A 24,962-nucleotide genomic window follows, 5' to 3' on the forward strand; every position below is an offset into this window, starting at 1 on the left:
ATTCTAATTCAAACACAGTGTTGCATCTATTGAACCACACTGGTTCCATAATTGCATTAAAGCAAATTCACTTTTGTAAGTTCTTCACTTGATAACTCTCAGTTAGCTGTAAGTCATGCAAAAATCCTGTTTGTAGTAATTTATCAGTAATTAGTCACTTTTGTATCCATGTCATTGGAGTTGACAAGTACTGAAGGCACATTTGAAATAACCCTTTGTGTCTGATGCATTGAGCCTTTTTTCTATTGCCAGATTTAAGTTCTAAGCTCAAAGTAACAAATTTCAGACATCAATATTCATGGCTACTGTTTGTCATGTAACCATGAACATGGACATAATTATGAACATGAATATAATTGGGGTAGTGTATATTTTAACGTCTTCCTTAAATGATCTAAAAGCAAAACAAAAATAGTAATGTTTTGTGCTGCTTTGTATTTTTTAATTGAATTGGCATTTATATATGAAAGAGGGCAAGATAATGGGTTATAAGCAATCCTGCATTATCCTTAATCTGAGGAGAGTGATATCACTGCTTTCTTCTTATACATGTTTTAGAACCATCACAAACCACAACTATACGCTCACAAACCCTATGGCTGTCCACAACCGTGTTTTCCCATGTCTGCTTATGCTAGATTAGGCATGGTAGCCACATCTGACTTTCTCTCACAAATCTACATTCAGAGACATAAGTTATTGTTCCAGTAACACCTAACAGTGTAGATAGTTCTGTGGAGAAGTTACAAGTTGAGTATCCTTTATCTAAAATGCTTGGGACTAGAAGTGCATTTGCTTATATGTATATAATGAGATATCATGGCACTCACACCTACGTCTGAATATGAGATTCATTTATTTTTCTTATACACTTTATACACATAGTCTGAAGGTCATTTTAGACACAATATTTTTAATGATTTTGTGCATGAAACAAAATTGTGTAAATTGAACAATCAAAACAAAGATAACCATCTTAGCCATTCATGTGGACAATTTTGAAATCTTTTTGGATTTCAGAAGTCTGGATAAAGAGTGTTCCATGTGTATTTTATTTTGGAAGGTTGGACCCTTTGCTCACAATCGGGGTTTTGAAGCAATGTCAGTCTGTAGTGCCATAATTCTCAACCTTTTCACCTTTATAGATTCAGGTTCCTGATTTAAAAACTGTATTTATTGTGAGTGTTGAGTGCTTGACCAAACACCTAGTTGCTTTGATTTCCATTAGGAGAAAGCAATATCTAAATCAAGTAAATGAATATGCATGTCAGTGAGACTTGAAAGCTTGTTACTTTAAGAAGCACTTTCTTCTTTGTCAGCTCCACCCTCCCCAATCTGCTTAGGTCACAAGCAGAGGCCATCTCAAAGTGTCATCCTTGTCAGAAACTTCACAGTCTTTTTGACTCTGGTGCTCCAGCTATAAACACGGTGTCTAAAAAGATTGGAGTGGTATTCACACCATGTTCTCACCTGGCATTTTCAGCTTCTGAAATGTTTTGCCTGCTGGTTTTCTTTATATCTTTTGTTGAATTTGTGTTCAGTATTTTTTATATATTCTGGAATCTTTGTAAATTATATAATTAGTTAAATGCTACTTAAACACACAAGCTCTAATTTCAAGTTTGCCCATTTCTAAATAGAACAAACAGTTCTGTGGTATCATAAATAATAATAATAATTAAAAAAACTTTATTTATAACCCGCCCTCTCTCCCCAAAGGGACTCAGGGCGGTTTCCAAAGTATAACAAAAATGGCAAACATTCAATGCCAGGAACAAATAGACAACAATCAAAACATAATATATAATAAAATAAATATAACTTATAAACAACCGAACTTAACCAAGGATAAACTAAATAAACATAATCTAACACAAATCAAAACAAAATACATTAACAGCAGGCTGAGGTAAATATCCAATGTCAAGGCAAGGATATGTGTATACTAATCACCCTCCCCTCCAAAAGCTAGATTGCACAGGTAGGTCTTTAAAAGCTTTTTAAAGGAGAGGAGAGAGGGGGCCATTTTTAGTTCTTTAAGGAGGAAGTTTCAGAGGCAGGGAGCGGCCGCGGAGAAGGCCCCCCTCTCTCGTTCCCACCAGCCGTGCTTGAGATGGAGTGGGACTGAGAGCAGGGCCTCCTCCGCTGACCGCAGTGCTCATACTGGTTTGTAAGCGAAGATGCGGTTTTTCAAATAGTCTGGCCCCAGACCGTTTAGGGCTTTATAGGTAATAACCAGTAAAGACTGACAGATTTTAGTTGGCATAGGTCTTTGTGGATTGCAATTCTTCAGAAGCTTCTGAAGAAGCAGACTAGTCACTGAAAGCTCAATTCAAATAAAAATAAACATTGTTTATTTTTATTTAAATTATTATTCTTTGCATGGATAATCCACAGTAGTGTTCAAATTAATATTTATTTGTCTCACAAGGTTAGAGCTGTCAGTTTCTCAGTCACAGGTCTGCTGGAAAATTTGTATTGGTGACACTATGCACGTGCCAGACTTGAGCTGTCCTTGGGCCAGGTTTACCTTTCTATCCACTGCTCTTGGGCCAGTGGAGAGCTGCAAAGAGTTTCACCTCTATAGTGAAGTGAGAAAAGAAAATGATAACATATGCTTGTATGCTGAAATTCCAGCAAGCAAATGAGTACAATTGCCTTCTCCTCATTTCTTTGAAGGATAGCTTAAAACTGTGGAAGAATGTACTTCAGTTTCCTCCCTGTAACCTCTACCCTTTGATTAAGATGAAGGACTATGAAACCTGTTGGGTACATTTGTTCTTCATCTGAAAAGAAGAATATTCCATTTAAAAACCAATTCCACATTTCACTATTTGCAATCTATTTGGCAAGTAACTTAACATCCAGGTTAACTTTAAATGCTTTAGAGTTAAAGGGTGGCAGATTTATTCTGACATATAGCAGAAAGAAAATGCTGTGAAAAGGTTAATTAATCAAATTGCTCTTCATAGGTACTCACCAATATCTCCAGGAGTTGCAGTAACAAAATGCCAAGCAATTTAGGGCTAAAGTATGACATGCCTTAAATTGTGTTATTTGGGAGAAGAATGTTTCCTACAAACGATATGCTAAAATGAAAGCTGCTGTGCCATATTTCTTACTATGTTACTGGTGTGGAGCAATGCCAGTGTTTTAGGCATTAAGTGTGGCCTATAACAAATGTTGGGCATGGATCTCTACATATATACTTGAGCAGTTTTGTAAAGCAATTTGCAAAACCTATTTAGTCCCTTTCATTTAACAACAGCCACCCAGGAATATTTACAAAGCAATTAAAAAACATGAACAACAATAATAAAAAATCAGGTCTAAGAGTTTTCCAGCCAGCCTGGAAAACTCATAAATCTTGTAATGCTGTTCAGTCTTATTTTTTGTTTTTAGTTTTGTGGAAGGAAGTTCAGATGGAAAAATGGTTTTGAGAGGATGAGATTCCATCCACCAACATGTGTGTGTGTGTGTGTGTGTGCGTGTGTGTGTGTTATGTAGCACCAGCGAGCTCAGGTTTGGGGCTGGTGGGCAGTTTTGAACATGAACATTTTATTCTTGGGAAATGAAGGAAGGAACCAAAGTTTTCCCTCCAGCTTTCTCCAACTCAGATCCTTCTCTTCCAAGATATTCACCAAAAGCTCAAACATATTTTTCTCATACTCCCAGTATGTACTTTTCTTTTCCCATCTCCTAACTGATAGCACAGCCTTTTGTCCCTCAGTTGCTCTTACATCTGAATTAAACTGATCGAACAGTCTTAATTCTTCTAAAGTCTAAACTTGGGTGGAAAAATCATGAGTGACATGCTCTCCTTTAGCTGTATTTCACCCACCTACCCACTCAGTTCCATGTACTGCTGCAGCTTCAGCATTGCCAATGGGATAAGATCATCCACTATACTTAGGCTCCTTCTACACTGCCATACAATCCAGTTCAAAGCTGATAATCTTTGAGTTTTTATAATCTTTTGGGTTTTATATGGCAGTGTAGAAGGGGCCCTAGATTTAGTATGAGAGATCAAACGGCGTGGACCACTCAACTCTGTTCTCCAAAGGAAGGGAATGAGCTGGAGCTCTGGAGGGATAGTTGCTACTAGGCTTGATCGATCCATGAAAAATTTGATTCTAAACTCGTTTCAATACTAGAGGGGGCAGTTTTTTCGTTTTTGTTGCTAATAACGAATTTGGCCCCCAAAATTTTTCGAAATTAATGAAAATTCGTTATTTTCTAAATTAATTCGTTAATGGCGGACGCGCATGCGCGGTGGCCCAAAAACAGCCCGAAGGGGGGGGGACTTAGGGGGCTCTCCCGCCCTCATTTTTTGAGTGATCTTCTTCAAACTTGGTACAGTGGTAGAACACATTTAACACTGATAGCTCACCAAAATGTGGAACGTTTCCCTTATCCTCTGATTTTTGGCAAATTTTCATAGCTTTTATAATAAACCTTTTTTTAATAATTGCAGTAATCTGTTCCTGGTTTGAAAGTCTTATTTCCTGTTAAATTGGGTTGTCTTTACTGTGAAAGTCATTGTTCTACTTCAGAAACTTTGTTTTTGTGGCTGAAACTTTGTTAAATTGGTGTGTGTGTGATATATATTGTGTATATATATATATATAGTCCCTGCTTGTGTGTGTGTGTGTGTGTGTGTGTGTAGGTAAAGGTAAAGGTATCCCTTGACGTTAAGTTCAGTCATGTCTGACTCTGGGGGTTGGTGCTCATCTCCATTTCTAAGCCCAAGAGCCAGTGTTGTCCATAGACACCTCCAAGGTCATGTGGCCGGCATGACTACATGGAGTGCCATTACCTTCCCAGAAACACCCAGAAAATGGGAATTCCAGACAGGAAACAATCAGGGCCAGCTAATACCTCCCAACAAAGGATTCCCCCAGGTAGGAAGCAGCCAGGCTTTGAAGCTGCAAGGCTATTCAATGCTAATCAAGGTGACCAATTGCAACATTCACACTTGCCTCCCACAGACAAGAGTTCTTTCTCCCACCCTGGACCTTCCACAGATATATAAACCCCACTTGCCTAGCTTCGCACAGACGTCAAAACCTCTATGTCTGCCACAGATGTGGGTGAAACGTCAGGAGAGAATGCTTCTGGCACATGGCCATAGAGCCCGGAATACATACCACAACAGTGTGATCCCGGCCATGAAAGCTTTCGACAACACAACCACAGTATCCATTCAAGTTCATGTAGCGTAGTATGGACTGGAGACCTGTATTGGGGGGAGGGAGGGTGCGAATCTGGGCCCCTGGGAGCAGCCGAGGACGGGCCTGGCCCACACCCCCTCGCATCCCGGGCCTCTTCCTTCCTCTTCCTTTTGTTATTTAAACTATATATTGTGAAATTATGGTGTGTTTTTTTTCATGCGTGTTCTGTGTTCAAGATAGGGAGACCAAAGAGGAAAAGCAAGGGAGGGACGGAGGCCCCAACACTTCCGGCTCCCATGCGAACTCCCCCTTGTGTGCCTTGGAGGGTGGAGCATGCGCACTGGCTCTCCCTTTCTCTATGGCTCTTTTCAGGTCGCTTGGGAACCCGAAGTGCCTCCTCCCTTTGCCTTTGTGTCCAAGAAGGAGAGAAGGACATTGCAAGGTTTGCATTGAGGGTGTTTCTCTGGTGGGTTTGGCTTGGAAGGGGGCTCATTAAGGCCCAATTAATTAATGCACTGAGCTGAGGCGAGGCGGCGGCGGCGGCGGCCATTTCCCCCCTCCGTCTTCCTCCTCCTCCTCGGCCTCCTTCCCCCTCGCCCCCTCCCATTGGCTGAGCCTCCCATTGGCTGAGGGGCAAAAGGAAAGGAGTTTGGGTGCTTTGCAAAAGCTTTTTTTTCTTTTCGAAAAAAACGAAGAAATAAGAAAAAACGGCCTCTCGCGATTCGAAACTGCGATATCCAGACGTGTGGACAACCAAGGTTCGATATTGCTTCAAAACAATCGAAAAAAACGAATCAATAACGGTAAACGGGGAAAACGAATTATTTGAGCAAGCCTAGTTGCTACCTCATTCCCAGATGAAACAACTTGCTCATATAGGTACTATGTTCACACACACACACACACACAACACAAACGAATATTACAACAGTATAGGATTCAACTATAAGGAAGCAGCTCACACACAGTACTGCATTCATTGTGCAAGGTACATTTCAAGGGCTTTGCTATCTATATTTGCATATTATCTCATCCTTCATGAGAAGGAGGATCTCAAGACTCCATCCCAAAAATAGTCAACTGTCACAAGATTTTTTCACCAGCACAAGAGCAAAAAGATTAATGCACCCATCATTACAGCAGCAATAGCAAGAAATCCAATGCAATTTGGGGGGGAGGGGGGAATTCTGAAATGCAATAAAACAAAATAAATTAAAAATTGAAAGTGCAAAATAACTTTCAACATTTTTACTCTCACATGTGAAGGACAAAATCAGTAAAGATTTACAGTCACATGTGTTAGTTATCTGGCTTAGTATGTTAAATGTAGAGAAATGCAGCACATTGAGAAAGTATAACCCCAGTGACTATGCAACTAGTTTTAGATATGTTTCCAAGTGTCACTTCTGAAAGGACCCCATTTTGTGGCCTCGCTCAGACTCTATAGTTTCAAAATGGGAATAATGATGCTGGAGTGGTCTTAGGGCGTTATGAGTCTCATGGATAGGTGGGGATTGTACTCATAAGATTCCTCCCTGCTGAGTTATGCCAAGCTGTGATCTAAGAATAGAACCTATAGGGATTTAGGAAGAAGCTAAATATACTGTATATACTCAAGCATAAGCCTAGTTTTTCAGCCCTTTTTTAGGGCTGAAAAGCTGCCCTCGGCTTATGCTCGAGTGAGGGTCCTGGCCGGCTTCTATTCAGGTTGGCTTATAATTGAGTATATAGGTATTCAGAGTTGGATAGTCTTATCTTATTAAAATCTTATTATTATCTTAAATTACAGTTTTATATAAATATTCAAAAACATTTAACCTACTGATGCCTCAAATAATGCAATTTTATTAATACCTATTTTTATTTTTGAATTTGACCCATAGTTGCTGCATTTCCCACCCTCATCTTATACTCAAGTCAATAAGTTTTCCCAGTTTTTGGGGTAAAATTAGGTGCCTCGGCTTATATTCAGGTCGGCTTATACTCGAGTATATACGGTATAACAAGGCAAAGAGAACCAGAAGTAGATGTTTTAAATAAAAGCAAACATGGAGAAAGCCTGTTATGAAACTCAATTCCAGCAGCAGTCTCAGGTATGGCAGGCATTACCAAAACTTGAATCAAACTGAACATGACCCAAAGAATAATCATATTCTGCCTTTAAAGAGGCCTAGGGGTTGTCATGGGATGGAGACAATCCTAAATCCCCCAAAGAAGTGTTTTTGACTGCTAATTGAGGCCCCATCTGCACTGCCATATAATGCAGTTTCATAATTCACTGAACTGGATTATATGAGCCTACACTTCCATATAATGCAATTAAACTGCATTTTGAAACTGCATTATATGGTAGTTTAGATGGGTCTGGAGAAGGAAAATTTCATTGCTTTTCTTTGTCTTCTTTTGTTCCCAGTCATCTCATTGCTATAGTGGATGGGAGATGACCGATTTTTATTAATTTTTTTTGTCCACATGGACTCTTTTCTCCTCACTTCTCAAGCAAGATGTTAACCCTGTGACTCAATATTATCAGTTTTCTTCCCCTGTTTGATTTTTACCGTCTGGCTGATGAAGAAGTCAGTGAACTTTGAAAGTTGGTGTGATAAATTGTACACAGTTTGTTGGCCTAACATAAATATCACCACAATGTGTATTTTGGATTATGCCTGGGATTTTGTGTTTCAAGAAATCCAAATGCCACCAAGATTAATCTTATAAGAGGTTGCCACAGGTCTTGAAAATATATTTGTACATGCCTTCATATTGAATGTCAACTTAGGGCAACTTCATGAATTTCATAGAGTTTTCTTAGGTAGGAAAACTCAGAGGTGGTTTCCCCAGACACAGAGATTACAGCACCTAGGATTATTTGGTGCTGTCCTATCCAAGTCCTAACCAGAACTGACTTGGCAAGATCTGGTACCTTTAAGGTATTTGGACACAGGTTTTGAATAGCCCCTTCGGAATTCTGACTTCTGTGAATGTTTCTCTTGCTACCAGAAATGCTAGTTGCTTATTTGTCAAGATATTGATGTTGAGTTGTCCCTATATCAAATGCATATATTTCAAAGGTAACTGCATAGTCTCCTAGTAGTAGTAGTTTCTTTATCGTCTTCACCCCCTGCATTGTGAACCATTTTTCATTTTCTAACCAGCCACAAGCTATCAATGTATTATTATCTTTTACTTTTATTGTTTTTAACCTAGTCATTTGCGTGATTCCTCTATTTTGACTTTTACTGAAAATATTGAATACAATGTTAGACAGATCCAGGTAGCTTTGAATTTGGCTCTATTGCTCTAGCCTCAATTTCTCTGAAACGGACCCAGAAATTAGAGCAGCAGTTAAACACTTTACAACTGATCAAGGGAAAGGAGAGAGAAAACCATTTATTTTTCAGCTTTCAATTCCTTTGCCCTGTCCCTTGCAAGGAAAGTGATATACTTGTCCTTCAGCAAGTACAGGTTTGTCATTTGTAGTGATCCACATAATGGTGTTCAAGAATCAGTTTCTATCATTTGACTATAAGATTTGCAATAAGATGCAAATTTGTTGCTAAAATGATAGCAGTGATTTAAATGCAATTAATTGTTTAGAGATCTATTTATATCATTGGAACACAAGTTTAAGCGACCTTGTGAGTGCAATCCACATCTTATTATAAAGAATGGCAAAAATCTAACTGAAGTTAAACCTTGTACAAAATTGATGCATGGCATTCTACAAGCCTATCCTAATATAATCATGTATGAATTGAAAGAAGTGACAAAAAGTGACCCACCCACCCCGCCCCACCCCCCCCCCCCCCAAAAAAAACTGGGTTGATTTAATCATTTGTCAGTGCTGGAATCAGATCTTTTTTTGTGTTTCAGGAGCGATTTGAAACTGCAAGTCGCTTCTGGTGTGAGATAATTGGCTGTCTACAAGGATGTTGCCCAGGGGCCGCCCGGATGTTTTGGTGTTTTACCATCCGGTGGAAGGCTAGAGCTGACAGACAGGAGCTCCCCCCGCTCCCCAGATTCGAACCACCAACCTTTTGGTCAGCAGCCCTGCCAGCACAAGGGTTTAACCCATTGCACCACTGGGGGCTCATGATCATGAATATGGGTCAGTGAGCTTCATGTGGTGTAAATTCAACCTGAAAAAGGTGGCGAGGTAAGAAGAGCAAGGATAACAACCTGCTTCTGTCATGATGAAAAGATGAGAAGAAGCCCAAAGACTGTGTGGGGACATACCATATAAACTTATCTGCAGAGAGACTTACAAGGCTGGCAATGTTTCTCCAAACTGTCTTGTATGGCGTGATCCTATTAAAAATGGCTGTCACATTCTCTGCAGAAAGGCTTATACAGTAAGCCCCTATTAAAATTGGCTGCTGCTCCACTCCACATTAAGCACCCAAATTAGCAGGCATGCCACATCCTTTGGACTCCCTCACATTACTGCTGCATGCCAGTTGACTTTAAAAAGGTTGACTTATACATGAGTATATGCAGTAATTCTCTATTGAATATGCTTGAACTCTCCAGGGCACAACACAATATTAGTTATGAAAACCATGAAACTCAACTAGGTGCATTTTTACTATGTATGTGTTATTACTTGTCTTCATTTATTTTTGATTAGTAGTGTGGCTCACTTGGCATCGGGATTTTTTAAAATACAGAACAAGGAAGTTACATCTAATGTGAGCATCACTATTATGAGAACAAACATAAATATAGTTGGTTGTGATGCAAATCTGATTCCACTGGTTCTGTATGCTTCCACCTTGCATATTTTGTGGTTTAGTGGCTCAATTATGAAGAAAGTAAACACAATAATGTCTTTATAGTAGAGAAGACAAGAATTCTCAGGAAAGTAATCTGGATACTGGTATAACATTGAATTCTTATTTAGACGACTGTAGAATGTAGCTGTGATAGTAATAGCTCTTTGTCACTTTGTTACAGAAAACTAAGAAATTATTTCAAAAGTGTATTTTAGAGAAATAGTTTGAGAGGACAAGCCAAGGATATCTCTGAGCGATACTGCATTGAAACAAAAGCTTTTTTAAAATTTCTGTGATGTTACATTGTACATTGAGCAATGTATTTTTCAGAAGGTCAACAGCTCACAAAAATATATATATTCCCTGTATCTAGCTGTTAACTGCAAGAACAAGTTAAATGTCCTTGCCTATGTGGTGCATTCATTCAAGATATATTCCAAATTTGTCTTACTTACTTTTTCTTTCAACTCCATGCAGATCAGTCCACTGAGACCACAAAGACCAAAAAGTCAAGTTATTAATGCCATGGGAAATGAAAAGCGTTTTTCTGTTTCTCCATCACCACCTTCTCAAAGCATCCCTCCTCCAATCACTCCAAGGACCAAACTGTCATTCAGTTTACAGTCCAGTAAGTGTCTTTCAAAAACTATGTTTTTGATATATTTTGTCCAACTGAGTTATATTTGGAGCTTGACATATCTGAAATGTGTTATAACCCATTTTAAATTTAGACTGACAAGAGCATTTGCAGAATACATTCATCAGGATTCATTTCAACAGTTGACCTTTGCTTAAATAAAGATTTATGTGTCCTCTTTTGGAAGACAAATCCAGTAATTTTAACATATATTTGTTTTTATTAACATGTTTTTTTAAAAAAATTGGAATTTAGTATTACCATGATGTATTCTTAACTGATGTATATTCACAAAGCCTACAGTATTGTCATGCTTGTAAAACATCTCCCAATCCTGCTTTGCTGGGCATCAGATGTTGCAAGTATGTTCTATGTACTGGGACACAGCAGGGTGATGCTTCTCAGAATGTCTGTTGCATTCTAGAATTGTGTAGCTGTCTTGAGAATGTTCTCAAATAAATTCAGGTAAGAAATGAAGATTATGTTCATGGGAAGAGAAAGTTGGAGTCAGTGTTAAGAGAATATTCAGATGGACTTTGAAATGATAACTGTAGATTATACCAAAACATTGAAAAGTCCCTTTACCAAACAATAACTAAACACTTTCATGTTCAGAATGAATAAGAAGCATTTATTTTCAATAATAAGCAGCCCCCAGTGGCACAGTGGGTTAAACTGAAGCTTTATCACCAATCCTTGTTTCCATAACAAGCCAATTTTTTCAAAATCCAATTATCACAATGACAGAAAGTGTGCTGAAATGTTCTGAACAGGGACACAGACAGCATATACATGTGTCTGGAGCATACCTAAAATGTACCTGTTCCCACTTGCATACAAATTCAACTTAAGAACAAACTTACAGAACCTATCTTGTTCGTAACTTGGAGACTGCATGTGATGTGCTTTCTCTCTGCCATTCAGTGCCATTCAACTGCATGTTTTCACTATGAAGAGAAGTAGCAAGTGCTTGGTATATATATATTTTATATTAAGCAGTTACATTCTTAACTTTTGAACAGCTTGAGATACTGTAACTCAGTAGAAATAATATTGATAACCAGCAAAATACTTATTCTCTTTAAGATCAATATATGACCATCTGTCTGTTCACCTTTCCCTTCCTTCCTTCCTTCCTTCCTTCCTTCCCTCCCTCCCTCCCTCCCTCCCTCCCTCCCTCCTTCCTTCCTTCCTTCCTTCCTTCCTTCCTTCCTTCCTTCCTTCCTTCCTTCCTTCCTTCCTTCCTTCTCTCTTTCCTGTAAAATCTCATTGCATTTCTTCACAAATTACTTGTGAAGATGTTGCAGTCCTCTGGGGGTTTCACAGACCACAGGTTACGAACCACTGTTATACAATGTTCCTAAACAAATCAAAATGACTAAAGATCATAGATTTCCAAAGATCTGAGATATAAACCCCATTTCTAGTCAGTTTTCTTTCCTCCTTTTCTTTGTAATTATTTCTAGCTATTCAGAAAACGAATGATTTCTCTTTTAATGGAAGTTTGAGTAATTTTCTACCATTTCCAGAAACGCAATTAATTATATACTTTGTTTTGTATTTAATTGTTTGAAGACTTTGCATCAAAAAGAAAACAAAGGTTTGTTTCATTAGACTGACGTATACCTTAGAAAAGGTTTGGAATGAACTGCAGGCATTAAAGCAGACATATATCGATGGAGGAACTGCAGGCCATAACCTTCCCTTATAATCAAAATTTATAGGTAGGATTGGCAGAGAAAAGTAAAAATATACTGCTACTCACCATGTGTTTAGTTTCAAGTTGAGAGGAGGGCTGTAGCTGGGCAGAAAACATGTTTTAAAAGCAGAGCCAGAAGAGGAAGAGCTAAGTCTCTTTCTCCCCACTTGCGATTATTCCTCAGGAATACCTACATTTCAGGTGATAACGATTATAGAAAAATAATACAGGAAATGTGCCCAAATGTGCTCTTGTTGTTTTTTTGTGGGGGTTTTTTGTTGTTGTTTTTGTTTACGTCAATATTGAATATTTGCACATGGCGGCTTTCACTCTTGCTGTGCATTCCCATCCCCCAAGTTTGAACGGTGTTCCTCTGCCAATGAGAGGATGAGCTGGTAATTTCTGTGTTAGTGGGGCTATGACTCTGCTCTGTGTTTTTATCTGAACTTTAAGGGTGCTATTCAGATGCTGAACTTATTTTGGGATATGGTTCAATACCGTAGTTGACACAAAAAAATGAAGTGGATTCAGTATCCTACTGACATGAATGCTACCAGTTGCCAGGGAAGCAGAAATTGATTGTGTGTTTGTGTTTTCAAGTCAACTGTTGATATATAGCAACTCCGTGCATTTCATAATGTTTTCCTAGGTAAGGTGGTTGGTTGTTGCTTCCCCTGAAATATATACTAAAGCACCTGGTAGTAATCATCATTTTTCCATCCAGGTACTAGCCAAGGATGATCTTCTTAGCTTCCCAGATCTATTATGTGTTTCAAAATCAAGGGCATTCATTACACTTTCTGAGAAGTCATGATTTCAAATACTGGTTTATTTTCAGATCTGGATCTAAATGGCATGGCCACTTTGGAAATGACAAGTGTTCCTCCTCCACTGCCTCTGAAAGGCAGCATGGCAGATTATGGAAATCTCATGGAGACACACGAATCTATCAGCCCTGCCACATCTCCACCTGTACCTCAAAGAGTAAGTATTGTACTCCAAAATGTTTTCAATCTGAAGAAGTCTACATAATGTATAGAGCCCTGGTTAATTATTACTTTTATAGAAGGTCCATATCAAGAAGTGGACAAAATGCTAACTCTTTCTCTCCAAAATCCAGTAGCTATATGCTTGAGCCGTAAAATAAGAAGCCTGTTCTTCAAGAACAGGTTTTGTCTTGTTTCCAGGCAGAAAGGAACACAGAGATACATCCTAAGTGACTTCTGTGTGAACACAGATTAATTGGTTAGTGAAACCAATACATAAAGCTAGGTATTGTATGACCACCTGAGAGTGGCTGTTAAAAAGACAGAAGAGAGCCCCAGCATGACTTAGATTTTATATTTTGCCAATCGTATTTCAAGGGAGGAAATAAACTGTATATCAGGCAAGTTTAATATATGGTGTTTGTTTCTAACAAATAATTACTAACTGCTAAAGGCAAGCAATTTTGTTACTCTACATAAAGGATGATTGAAATATTTGAGCAAAAATGCTGCTGCTATTGATCAGAAGCTATTTGTTAAAATTCCTAAAGTTATGTTTCTGTCATCATACCAAAATATTCACACAAATCTGACACTGCAACATTTCTAGTTTTTTTCTAACTTTAAGCAAACAGTCTGTAATAGGAACTGAATGTTAGATCTGAAAGTGATTGTATTATGACATTGAGAAAATTCTGTTGTAGGAGTATTCAGAAATATTATTTGGTTGTAACAAAAAACAAAGCCAGGTAGGCAAGATCATGATTTTTGTGTTGTGCATCCACAGAAAGGTGTTTGGGCAGGAAGTGATTTGTATGTGAAATGGATGGATCAGGTAGTGAAATTGATGTTCAAAAGATAGGAGACAGTTTCAACATCAACTACAAATTTTGACCTAAGCAAATACGCTGTAAGAGGACCTGAACAGTAGGTCAGAAAATAGTTAATGTGAAGTTTTTCAGTTTTTATTGTGGAAGAATTCTAGTTTTTTAATGTTGAAGATAGAAAGTGTTGTTATGCTGACATACTTGAAAAATTGTACAGTTCCATTAACATCGCAGTTCATGGAAATTGATTCTCCTGCTCTCTTTTTCCCCAGACGTTCCCCCCCCCCCCCCCCCGCTACATGCAGGGCTTGGGGGTTCTTCTGAAACTGAGAGCTTTCCCCACATATTACATGAATTTACAGTGAGTGAATCAGCCTGAGAGCTATTATACAGTATCTGGTTCACTTTCTATGTAAGTAACAGAGAAGAGTCCCAAATGTAATAAAATCTTCTCTCGGCAATCCTTTTCAAGATCAGCAGCTTCTTCTAATTATTCATTTTACTTGCAAATCTTAGAATGCAGTTCCAATTACCTAGCCAATCACACCAGAAGGGTACAATTATCTATATGCCTACCAAACAATCACTTGCAGCTATATTCTAGTGACAAAGTGAAAATTGAGCTATATCCATGCAAGAACTGCACCATACTGGATCAGCATGCTAATGGGCCAGATGCATGGCCATTTTAAATATCTTTTTCCTTTCTCAGCACAGCTGTGCAGTAGTTCAATATAGTCTTCGTGCCATTTTAGAGGATGAGAATGAAGGGAGTGATTTACCCTAGTGCTGAGCCTCCCTCTGTATCAGTGTGAGAAGTATATTTCCCGCAGGCCAGAGGCAGTTCCTGGAGAAATCCTGTGGAGCTCTCAGTTTGTCAGAAAGCCCTCCGACCACTGAGTTTCCATAAATGGCCTAGGGGAAAAAAACTATTCACCTGAAAAACATCTCTGAGGACATGTCTTAAAATATTTATCATTTATGAAAATACCATGAGCTTGAGTCACCCAAAAATATCCAGAACATTACTTCTATTTTCTGAAAGTGGCACAATGTGGTCCTTCCAGGATCAGAGGGAGAAAATGACTTGCTACATCTCTGTGCCTTTACCTTCCTGCTCATTTTGTACGTAGCACATTAGATATGACTACCAGTTTCACATACGTATAATATATAAAGGAGCACTTAATCGGCTTAGAAACGTGCTTGGTTTTTAAATGACCCACATTTATCCTTCTAAACATTGGAAAAATAGTTAAATGTAGCCTCTTTCACTGAATAATTTGGCAGGCTTTCATAAATTGTATGTGGAAATGGAAATCTAGATTGCAAAAGGCACAAATGTACAACTCACTTCTGTTGAACGTATGCACAATGTTCTGAGCAGTAGCTACCATACACAATAGTTACTTGGAAAACTCCTATGTAATACCCTTCAACTGTTCAGAAGGGCTTCAACCACAATGGGAGATACAGGCACCTTCTACACAGCCAGATAAAATCTAGATTAGCTATTATAGAATCGCATAATCCAGTTCTAACTAGATAATCTGGATTATCTGATTTGATAATCTGGATTATATGGCAGTGAAGAAGGGGCCACAGTTAGCAAATACTGCTAGAGCTCTTTAACCAAACTGTAGATCTTTGCAATCCAGTCCATTGATCTTTGATCACTTGAAGGAAAAGTTTTAATTGTGGCAAATTCAGTCCTGTTCTAGAATTCTGTCAATCAGGGACACTATTTCTGAATTCAAATATCTTGATTCAGCACATCTGGAGCTGGTTGTGCATGACCAGTTTTTCTTTTGCCTTCTCTTCCTTTATTCATTCTTATTTTTATATCCCTTTCTTGTTCTTAAGCAAGACATGCCCTCCTTTATAGATGAAATTGATTTGTGATGTAATTTATACTTTTGTGCAACTTTTTGGCTATATGGGTTATATAGACTGATGTGCATATGCAGAAGTACTATCTGTATCACAATCAGAATGAAAGCAAATGTATCTCCAAAGCATGAAGCAGAATTCTACAGCAATCTCTTCATCTATTTGCCTCCCACTCAATGTCCTTCTTTTTATGTTTTATCCAAACTTTAGTAACTTTGCATAACTCTCTTTTATTTTCTGGGAGCACCATTTCCAGTATGTTACCCTCTGGTTGGGATTATGAGTCAGACCTATACTGTGTCATCTGGGACTTTATTTTTAACAAAGGCAAGTGTAAAGCAGAAATTTCACTTGCATCAAGCCATAGTTCTTAACCAGGCCACCGATGCCTTGATAATAACAGCTCATTTATCAAAATAGTGGTCCCTGGAAAGTTTCCAGGAAACAAGAAACATTGGGCAGAAATGATAATTTCCTGCCCCCCATATTCAATAGCCAGTAAAACACTGTCTAAGGGTTGCATCCACACTGTAGCATGATGCAGTTTGACACCACTTTACCTGCCATGGCTTAATGCTATGGAATCATGGGAGTTTTTAGTTTCGCAATATCTTTAGCCTTCTCTTCCAAAGAGTGCTGGTGCCTGACCAAACTACAACTCCCATGATTCCATAGTATTGAGCCATGGCACATGAGGTGGTGTCAAACTGCATTAATTCTACAGTGTAGATTTGCCTATAGATAATGATACCATACAGAATTATTAGAAGCTCTAAATTAAATGAATTAATGAATGGCCCTAAAAATAAATTTGGCACAAAATAATATTTAGAACAAAAAAACAAAACACTGTTCCCAAATCGCAGCCCAGTGTATCAGAGTTTTACTTGTTTGAATTCATTAAGGGGATACTTTATAATGATGATTTATTTGCAACTGAATTTTGATTGTTGCTTTAGCCACTGTCATTTGGGAACATTGAGTATGATATGTATGCACAAATTCATTCCTCGTAAACAACGTCCCCTTGCAACATTTTTTGGTGAATGCTTTTCCTATTAATATAGCCGAACATAAAATAGGATCCTCCAAAGATCTTTTCTTGCTTTTTCAGAGACTTGCACACATCATTGCATACAAAATTAGCTGCATACTTCACATTTAAAATCAAGAAGAGAAACTTTTTTAAAAAAAAACCACCAAAACTGACAATGAAGCATTTACATTTATAACGCTGGTGCTAAAACTCACTAAGCATACAAATAATGGCTTGATTTCCATTAATCCAAACAGAAATACAAAGCCTGGTGATGAATGTGTCATTGAGAGGAAGCAGTGCATAATAAGAGACAAAAATAGTGTGTGATAGCTTTCACCCACTTCTAATACTTCAGCTGACAGAATCTGTCAGACAAAGCAGCTCATAGCAGATATTAAGAGGAAGTGAGTATACATTTGTGTATAATCAATTGGAAAAAGCTGACCAAGCATACCCTTTGATCACTTATCTTCTTAATTTTTCTTTGACCAAACCATTTCATCTTCATAATGTAGGTAAATGGCATTAACAGTCCAGTATACTGTCTAAAATACAAGATACTACATGTGTTTGCTTTTTAAAAAGTAGAATATATCATTTCACAATCACATCACATTACAGAAATAAAAAAGAAAGAAGCAATTTTTTTTCACACATATTTACTCATACCTTTCTGGTGTAACCTACAATCTTAGCCTTTCAATTTCTATACTGGCCTACTACTTACATCTGTCTGTGTGCCCCCCCATCCCCCTCCCTCCGAGAACAGTTGTACCTCTCTTTTAAATATTATTTTATTTGTTCGATCATGAATATTGTCTTATTCAGTTTCTTGTATTTTTTTTCCCTTTTACTGTGGCTATCAGCTTTTTCCATTTCGAGTCCCAGTTCACCTTAGAATATCGGTTCATATATTTAATTCTTCTTTCAGTAATATAGTCTGCAGCATATAGTCTGCTAAATATTCATACTGGTTTTTTATTTCTCATTTTCTGAACTCTTTCTAGCTCCAGGAAACTGTTGCTTATGCAGCTTCTATCATATATTTTGCAATTTCGGCCCAATCTTTATTCATGTCTTTACCTTCTATTTTCTGGGTTAAAAATGATTTTTTTAACTCTATTTTTATGCTTAATATTTCCTTTGTAACGAGCTAACTCCATCTCACTTTTTTAAAATAAAAGTTTCATAACTTATCACAATCCCACCACATATGTATAAAGGTTCCTATTTCATCACATTTATGCCAACACAGTTAGGATGTTCTTTTTGCAATATAGGCTAGTTGGTGTGGGGATTGATAACATATTGTCAGAATTTTCCGTTGTGTTTCCGTAATCCTTAAGTGTTTAATGTTTTTAATTGTATTTATCCAGTTTTCAGTGTCCTTCTCATTATTATTGAATTCCTCTTTCCATGCCTTAAACAGTGTGTGTTTCAAATTATATTGTTTTCCTACTGTTTTCCTATATATAAATCCCACAATTCCTTTCTCCTTCTTTATTTTCCATTTTAAATTTTGAACTAAGATGCTACATTTCTTTGCAATGCCTGTTTGGTGTACATTTTGCTTGCCTCTCACTTCTCAATATTTTTGGACTTTACATTGCCATTTTGAATTCAAACGGCAGAATATACATTTATCAGATATGGACTAATAAAGTACTTGCATTGGCTTAAGTGTTACAATTTGGTGCCATCTACTTGTGTTGGACTAGAACTCCAATCTTCCCAATCTTGTTAGCCATACCAGTTAGGGACGGTGGGAGTAGTAGTTCAGTACATCTAGGGGCAAACCAGCTAAGGGAATATTGTGACATTTAGGTACTTTGAATGTGCTTTTCCTGCATGGCAGGGGATTGGACTAGATGGTTGATGCAGTCTCTTCCAACTGTATGATTCTATGATTCAATGAAAGTAGTTTATTAGTTCCTCAGTTTATGTGTCTGTTAAATATATATCAAGAATTATTAATGCCTGTGTTATATGCCATCAAAGTTTATTAAATTGGTATACTATGAATAAATAATATACATTTACATTATTTTTCACTTTATTGACTGGGAAAGCAATCTATACTGTAACCCTGAAAAGTACATAAATGTAAGGTGATATGGCTAGAGTCACATATCTATCTATATATCTGCTTTACAGGAGCCTTATAAATGTTATAGCTAACTACACAGAGTCAAGTAACTGCATATTTTCTTAAAGTGAACATCTCTTAAGAATCCACAATATTTCAGTACATAACTCCTTCCTTGTTTTAAGAGAGAAATCTTTACTGGCTTTATATCTTACATTTCTCCTTGATGGGATATTTTCATATTTTGTCCTTAAGTACATATATTGTATGATTCTCATGCCAGGCTTTCAAAAGAAATGACGTTTTAAAGCACAATTGCTAGTTTTAACATAGAGGGGGAACCTATTAAATTAGAGCAGTTTGGTATTTGAAATGGAAAGGACAGATTGCTTGTATGTTGCAGATGTGCCTTTTACATAAGGCTCCCGTTTCCCTTGGGGCACACGTGACAGAGTGGAATCTGCCTAGAATCAGGTCTGATGTGAACTGGCAGAGTCTATCATTATTTTAGAGAAAAAGCAGTCTCCTCAAACCTGAAAAGCACCCAAGAAATGACTGAACCATAAACAAAGGCATTTAATTAATGTAAGCCAATGTAAGGTAAGGTAACAAACAAATGAAAATGTAGGTTTCAGCTTCAGCTGTACATCGTATATGGAACAGTTTTAGATGCAAGTGATATTGTTCTCGAGAGTCTCAACAGTACTTTTGCCAATTTAAGTTTAAAAGAATGGGGGGGGAAACACAAAGACATTATTCATACTTCAACATGCTTATAAAAATGAAGAAAAAATAACATAGCAACCAGAAATCCACCCACCACTTTAAGAGTGCAGCTCCCTATGTATGTCATTTCTTATTTTCCAGGAAGGGCAACAAACAAGGTAGGTATAGGGCTACTTCTTACAGCTTATCATTTATTTCACAAATAAGCAGAAGGGGGGAAGGGAAGCAGCACCATCAAGATTAATTTTTTTGGTATAAGATTTCATGGATATAAATGTACTTCTTCAAATGTAGTATTGAATGGCATTAAGGCTTCGGGCATGAAACATATTTATACACTTGTGGGAGTGATATAGAATGTAATACCATCCAAAAAGATGCAAATCATGTCCCTTGCCCTAAATTTTCAAAGTGCTGCATAAGGTGATACATATCTGTCAGATCTTTACAGCAGTCAGTTAGTGTAGATGTGTGAAAATAACAAATCTGATTACAAAAAGGCACCTTCCCAGGGTTCAAAACTCTCTCTGAGAATATTCCTTTTGTTATATATACAGTAGTGTGGATCCCTGTATTAATCAAGACAGTCCCCAAGTTACAAACAAGACAGGTCTATAGGTTTGTTCTTAAGTTGAATTTGTTTGTAAGTCAGAACAAGTACATTTTTCATTGTGACTCTAGGCATATATGTGTGTGTGTGTGTGTGTGTGTGTGTGTGTGTATAGAGAGGGAGGGACAGAGAGATTTGAATAGCATAGGGAGGGTTTAACATTCCTGTTAGGTTTGTTTTGCTGTCTGTGCCCCTGTTGGGAAGATTTCATCTCGCCTTCTGTCCCTGTGATTACTTGGGTTTTGAAAAAAATTGGCTTATTGTGGAAACAAGGAATGGTGATAAAGGTTCAATGGAGACAACTTTCCTCCCATTATACCTCTTTCAGGAGTGAATTTCCCCTCCTAGGGGCAGATTTGTCTCACTTGCTGTTGTTTCACTCCTGTTCTTAACTATGAGTCATTTGTAAGTCAAGTTTAACTTGGGGACTGCCTGTATGTGCAGTGTGCCATGAAGCCATTGTCATTGTTCATACCTCTGCTAATAGGCTGGAATTTGTGAATGGATTTCAATTCAGCAGTTTCTCTTCCTAGACTTTCTTTTTAATTGCCTTGCTCAATCCCTTAGTTCTAAATCCATTAGATGTGTATCCACAGCTAGTTGGCTCATAGTTGGCTGCGATAGTGGCACCGTTGCTATCTGATAGTTCTATGTACACAAACTTGGTGTAGTGCACAAAACTATTAAAATTACCATCAGATTATGTGTATAAGATACACATGCAATATAAATGAATATGATGTTTAGACTTCTCCCATCTTTAAGATATCTCATTATGTATGTGTATGCAAGTACAAGTATTCAATTTTTTAAAAAATCCATAACACTTATGATCACAGGCATTTTGGAGAAAGGATAATCAAGCAGTATAACTTTAGAAATAACCTTCAAGCATTAAGATTTGGACTTCATACATATGAAAGAAGGTTGAAAAATTATTTGAGTTGGTGGGATCCTTCTAGTACAGTCTTTTACTCCAACCCCTCCTACACTGTCTTTATATCACATGATCCCAGATTATCTGCTTATCCCAGATTATGGCAGTGAAGTCTAATATAATCCAGTTCAAAGCAGATAACCTGGAATCAGATCCTGGGATATAAGGATCATGTAGAAGGGTCCTCCATATTGGAAATCCAGAGCAAATGGCTCCCTCACATATAGCTTCAACCTGAATGGAAATTAGGGAAATACTATAAGCAGATATTTTCTGGAAGGACAAGTGTTCATCTGTGTTTGCCATTTTGAAAGGAATTCTTCCTATGTAAATAAATTTTTACCGTTGCTCTAAAAAGTAGCTGTAGTCAAATGTTTTTGGCTATGACTTCCTTTTTTCCAAGACATCATTATATAAATTGATCATTGTCAAGTGCATGCACTACACTGAATGCTAAATGCGGTATGGTTCTGCTGTGACTGTGTTGTATCTATAGATTTGTATGACCTATCATGGGATCCATGAAAGACCTAGTTTCCCAACATGGTCTCAAAGTGATCCTTTTATTAGATCAATTTATTTTCAAAACTAACATTTTTGAAAAGAACAGTATTCCTACAATGACATGACTGTGTTTCGATGACCTGGAAACTGTTAATAGATTATTTGTTTTGAAATGGTGTTTAGTTCAACATTAAGGAAGGTCTGCTTCCACATTTCAGTTCAAGTAGCCTGAACAGTATTTGATAATGCCAAACAAGATGTGAAGTCCATTCCTTTAGTACTTCCTCTTTCCAATTACACATGTGATCTGGGAATTAACTGGTTGATGCGAGTAAATTTTTCCAAGCTATTTTATCATTGTATCTGGAATTGATAATTGGAAAGAAAGCCTCTTATACACACAGCACTATCTTATACATAATTTCTAAGAAGTAAGTGCTTGGTGGGACTTGCTCCCAAATAGAAGAAAGTAGGCTAACGAATTGAAAACAGTAGTAAAAGGATTTACCATATAAAATGTGAAAAAGAACATGTTAAAATGATTAGGAAGAGAATGGAGTGATAAAAGGCTAAACTGAGACGCTGGGCAGTAAAACAGAAAAAAATAGTATTTCAGTTCACCTGATCAGGTAAGTTTGTACAAAATATGGTAACTCTGCTGGATCGCATAGTTTTAGAGCAGAGAAGCTGCTGAAAATTGCTCTGAAAGTTACATGCATGCAATACTGGAACAGTTTGAATCTTTACAATATGGATTTTGTTATTCTGCTTAATATTTCAGGGAGCAAAATAGGAGTAAGTAATACACCAGATGCCTCATCTAAGTGCCTGTTTGCCATTAATTTGATTAAGCAAAATGCTAGCTTCTGTCGTTTCCTAAGAGTATTATACTTAATGAATATGTAGTGTCAAACAGTAGTTCATGAGATAATACCACCCCTCTTTCTTTTGTACTAGAAGAGCAAAATGGGAAGCTAGCTATAAAAAGGGGAGAGCAAAGATACGTTTCTCCATTCAGAGATGCTTAAAAAGACCAATGAAGTCAACAGTATACCCACTTATATGAGATACTTTTTATTAAACAATGTTAGTTAATAAATACTGATAAACCAGTTAGTACCAGTATTAGTCAGTAGACTACTGTTAACAGCCAGCAGCAGAACACTGCTCATAAAACACGCAGTTGGAGTGAAATTAAATGAGTACACCTCTTTATACTGCAATTCACAGAAGTGTTACAGGAAATTATATCTGAATCATCTCACGGATCACTGTAAAATTAGGCCATCAGTAAGATAATTCGTTTCAATTTTGTCTTGCAGCAACTCCCACCTCCATTGCCAAGCAAAACACCACCACCTCCTCCACCAAAGACCACTCGGAAACAAGCCTCGGTGGATTCTGGGATTGTCCAGTGAACAAGAAAGGATACCCATAAAGACTGAGCTGTAAAATTTCTTTTCCAGAAAGATGTATACAATGTTTTGCACCACCCCAGATCGGTGCCATCTAACATTTAGTGCAATGGATCTCACATTCAGAGCAACACTTATCTCCAAGGATGCATTCAAGATTATGTGTTCCAAATGTATTCAAATCATAGGTGGATTATGAAGATATTCTAGTAATTTTTAATATAAAAATGGTTCCAGTTATGTCCAAGATTCTTAACTGAAACAGTGTAGTTAAGACATTGTATGGATAAGAGGAAACAATAAGCTTTGTTTTCAGATGAGCAGCCACAGATATTAAGAAAAAATTGTTCTGATGTCATTGACATAGTTTGCTGTCATTCCTCTGGAATCCTTGACATCAAAGAAATAGGAAAACATTGTTTACAATGAGTGATTTTGATTGTTCTGTGCTTCCATTAATTTTGGTATCTTGAAGGCCGTTTCTGAAAGTTCCATTGTAACCGAACAAGGATCAATTGTTTGCTCAGTATGCTTTTGCTTGTATTTTAATGTAGAATATGTTTTAAACCCCACAGCAGGCATTAATTTATAGGTAATAACATCATGTATGCAAATACTCAAGTCTTGGACATCCCAAAATCACATAAGAAGGGGAAGTACATTTTGCAACAAAACTTCAAATTTCACACACAAATATAAGGCATTTGTGTAATGCCATTATGCTGCATTGTGTATATATGATGAGTCTTACGTCTCTTGGTTTTACTGTGTCTGCTTCTAAAGTAATAATGGTATAATGTAATTCCAAGTGTGTTACAGCATTTTAAATGTTGGTCACTGCTGATAATGTATAAAAGGCTAACTTCTATGTTATTCCCATTAATTGCATTTTGATAATGTTGGATGGTTCTGAGAAAAATCGGAAAAGATACTAACTTTTAAGAACTGTAACTTTTTTACCAACATGAAATTTTATAACCTTAACCATAGTTTTCATTTTCTCCAGAAATAAAGGAAGTATTTTAAAATAATACCTCTCTGTCTCTCTAAGAAAGACTCGTTCAGTTCATATTGGTTATAACAACAACAGCAAAACTTTATTACGGTCCATTACTAGCACAAAGCATATTGATTATAAGTTCTAAAGTATTGGTGGATTTCATCATCCACACAAATAATTTAAAGATGTTGGATAGAATGTCTTGGATTTGAAAATATTCTGACAGAATGGGTATGGTTAATAGGTTTGGTTCTGATTATTGAAGGTAAATAATCAGAATTTTGGACAAAAGAGATTCTCTCTACAATTTGGGACAAAAAAAATTCTAAGTCGTTTATATCATGTTAAAAAAAAATATTTGTGTGTGGGTGGGAAAATAAACAACAATGGAGACAATAGGAAGTAGTGACCCATGTGTAGGCAAGTGAAGGGTCACTCTTTTCCCTTGCTTTGTTCAGACCAGTTCTCTGCTGGTCCACTGCCACGCAACCCTCCTCGCTAGATAGGTCCATCATGCACTTGTCCTGGTTTCTTGTCCAGCTCTGATGGTGATAGCACCAGGGTGCTCCCCTCTGCTCCTGCATGGTGGGTGGCCTATAGAGCTGCTATAAACTAATTCTCCCACCACTGTCACTATGCACTATAGCCACTGGTAGCAATTTT

The 24,962-nt window shown here is 37.4% G+C and overlaps 1 protein-coding gene across 1 annotated transcript in view; it reads left to right on the top strand.

Annotated features, from left to right (window-relative positions):
• The window catches only part of dock1 (dedicator of cytokinesis 1), a 557,290-nt gene extending 532,960 nt beyond the window's left edge, over positions 1 to 24,330 (top strand). Inside the window, exons 50-52 of the mRNA XM_062976064.1 lie at positions 10,421 to 10,571; positions 13,118 to 13,263; positions 23,207 to 24,330. Of these exons, the coding sequence (XP_062832134.1) occupies positions 10,421 to 10,571; positions 13,118 to 13,263; positions 23,207 to 23,302 (393 nt within the window). The 3' untranslated portion in view covers positions 23,303 to 24,330. The remainder of the gene's footprint in view (positions 1 to 10,420; positions 10,572 to 13,117; positions 13,264 to 23,206) is intronic.
• Positions 24,331 to 24,962: the final 632 nt, after the last annotated feature.

The sequence above is a fragment of the Anolis carolinensis genome, chromosome 3, assembly GCF_035594765.1.
Source record: "Anolis carolinensis isolate JA03-04 chromosome 3, rAnoCar3.1.pri, whole genome shotgun sequence".
NCBI lineage: Eukaryota > Metazoa > Chordata > Lepidosauria > Squamata > Dactyloidae > Anolis > Anolis carolinensis.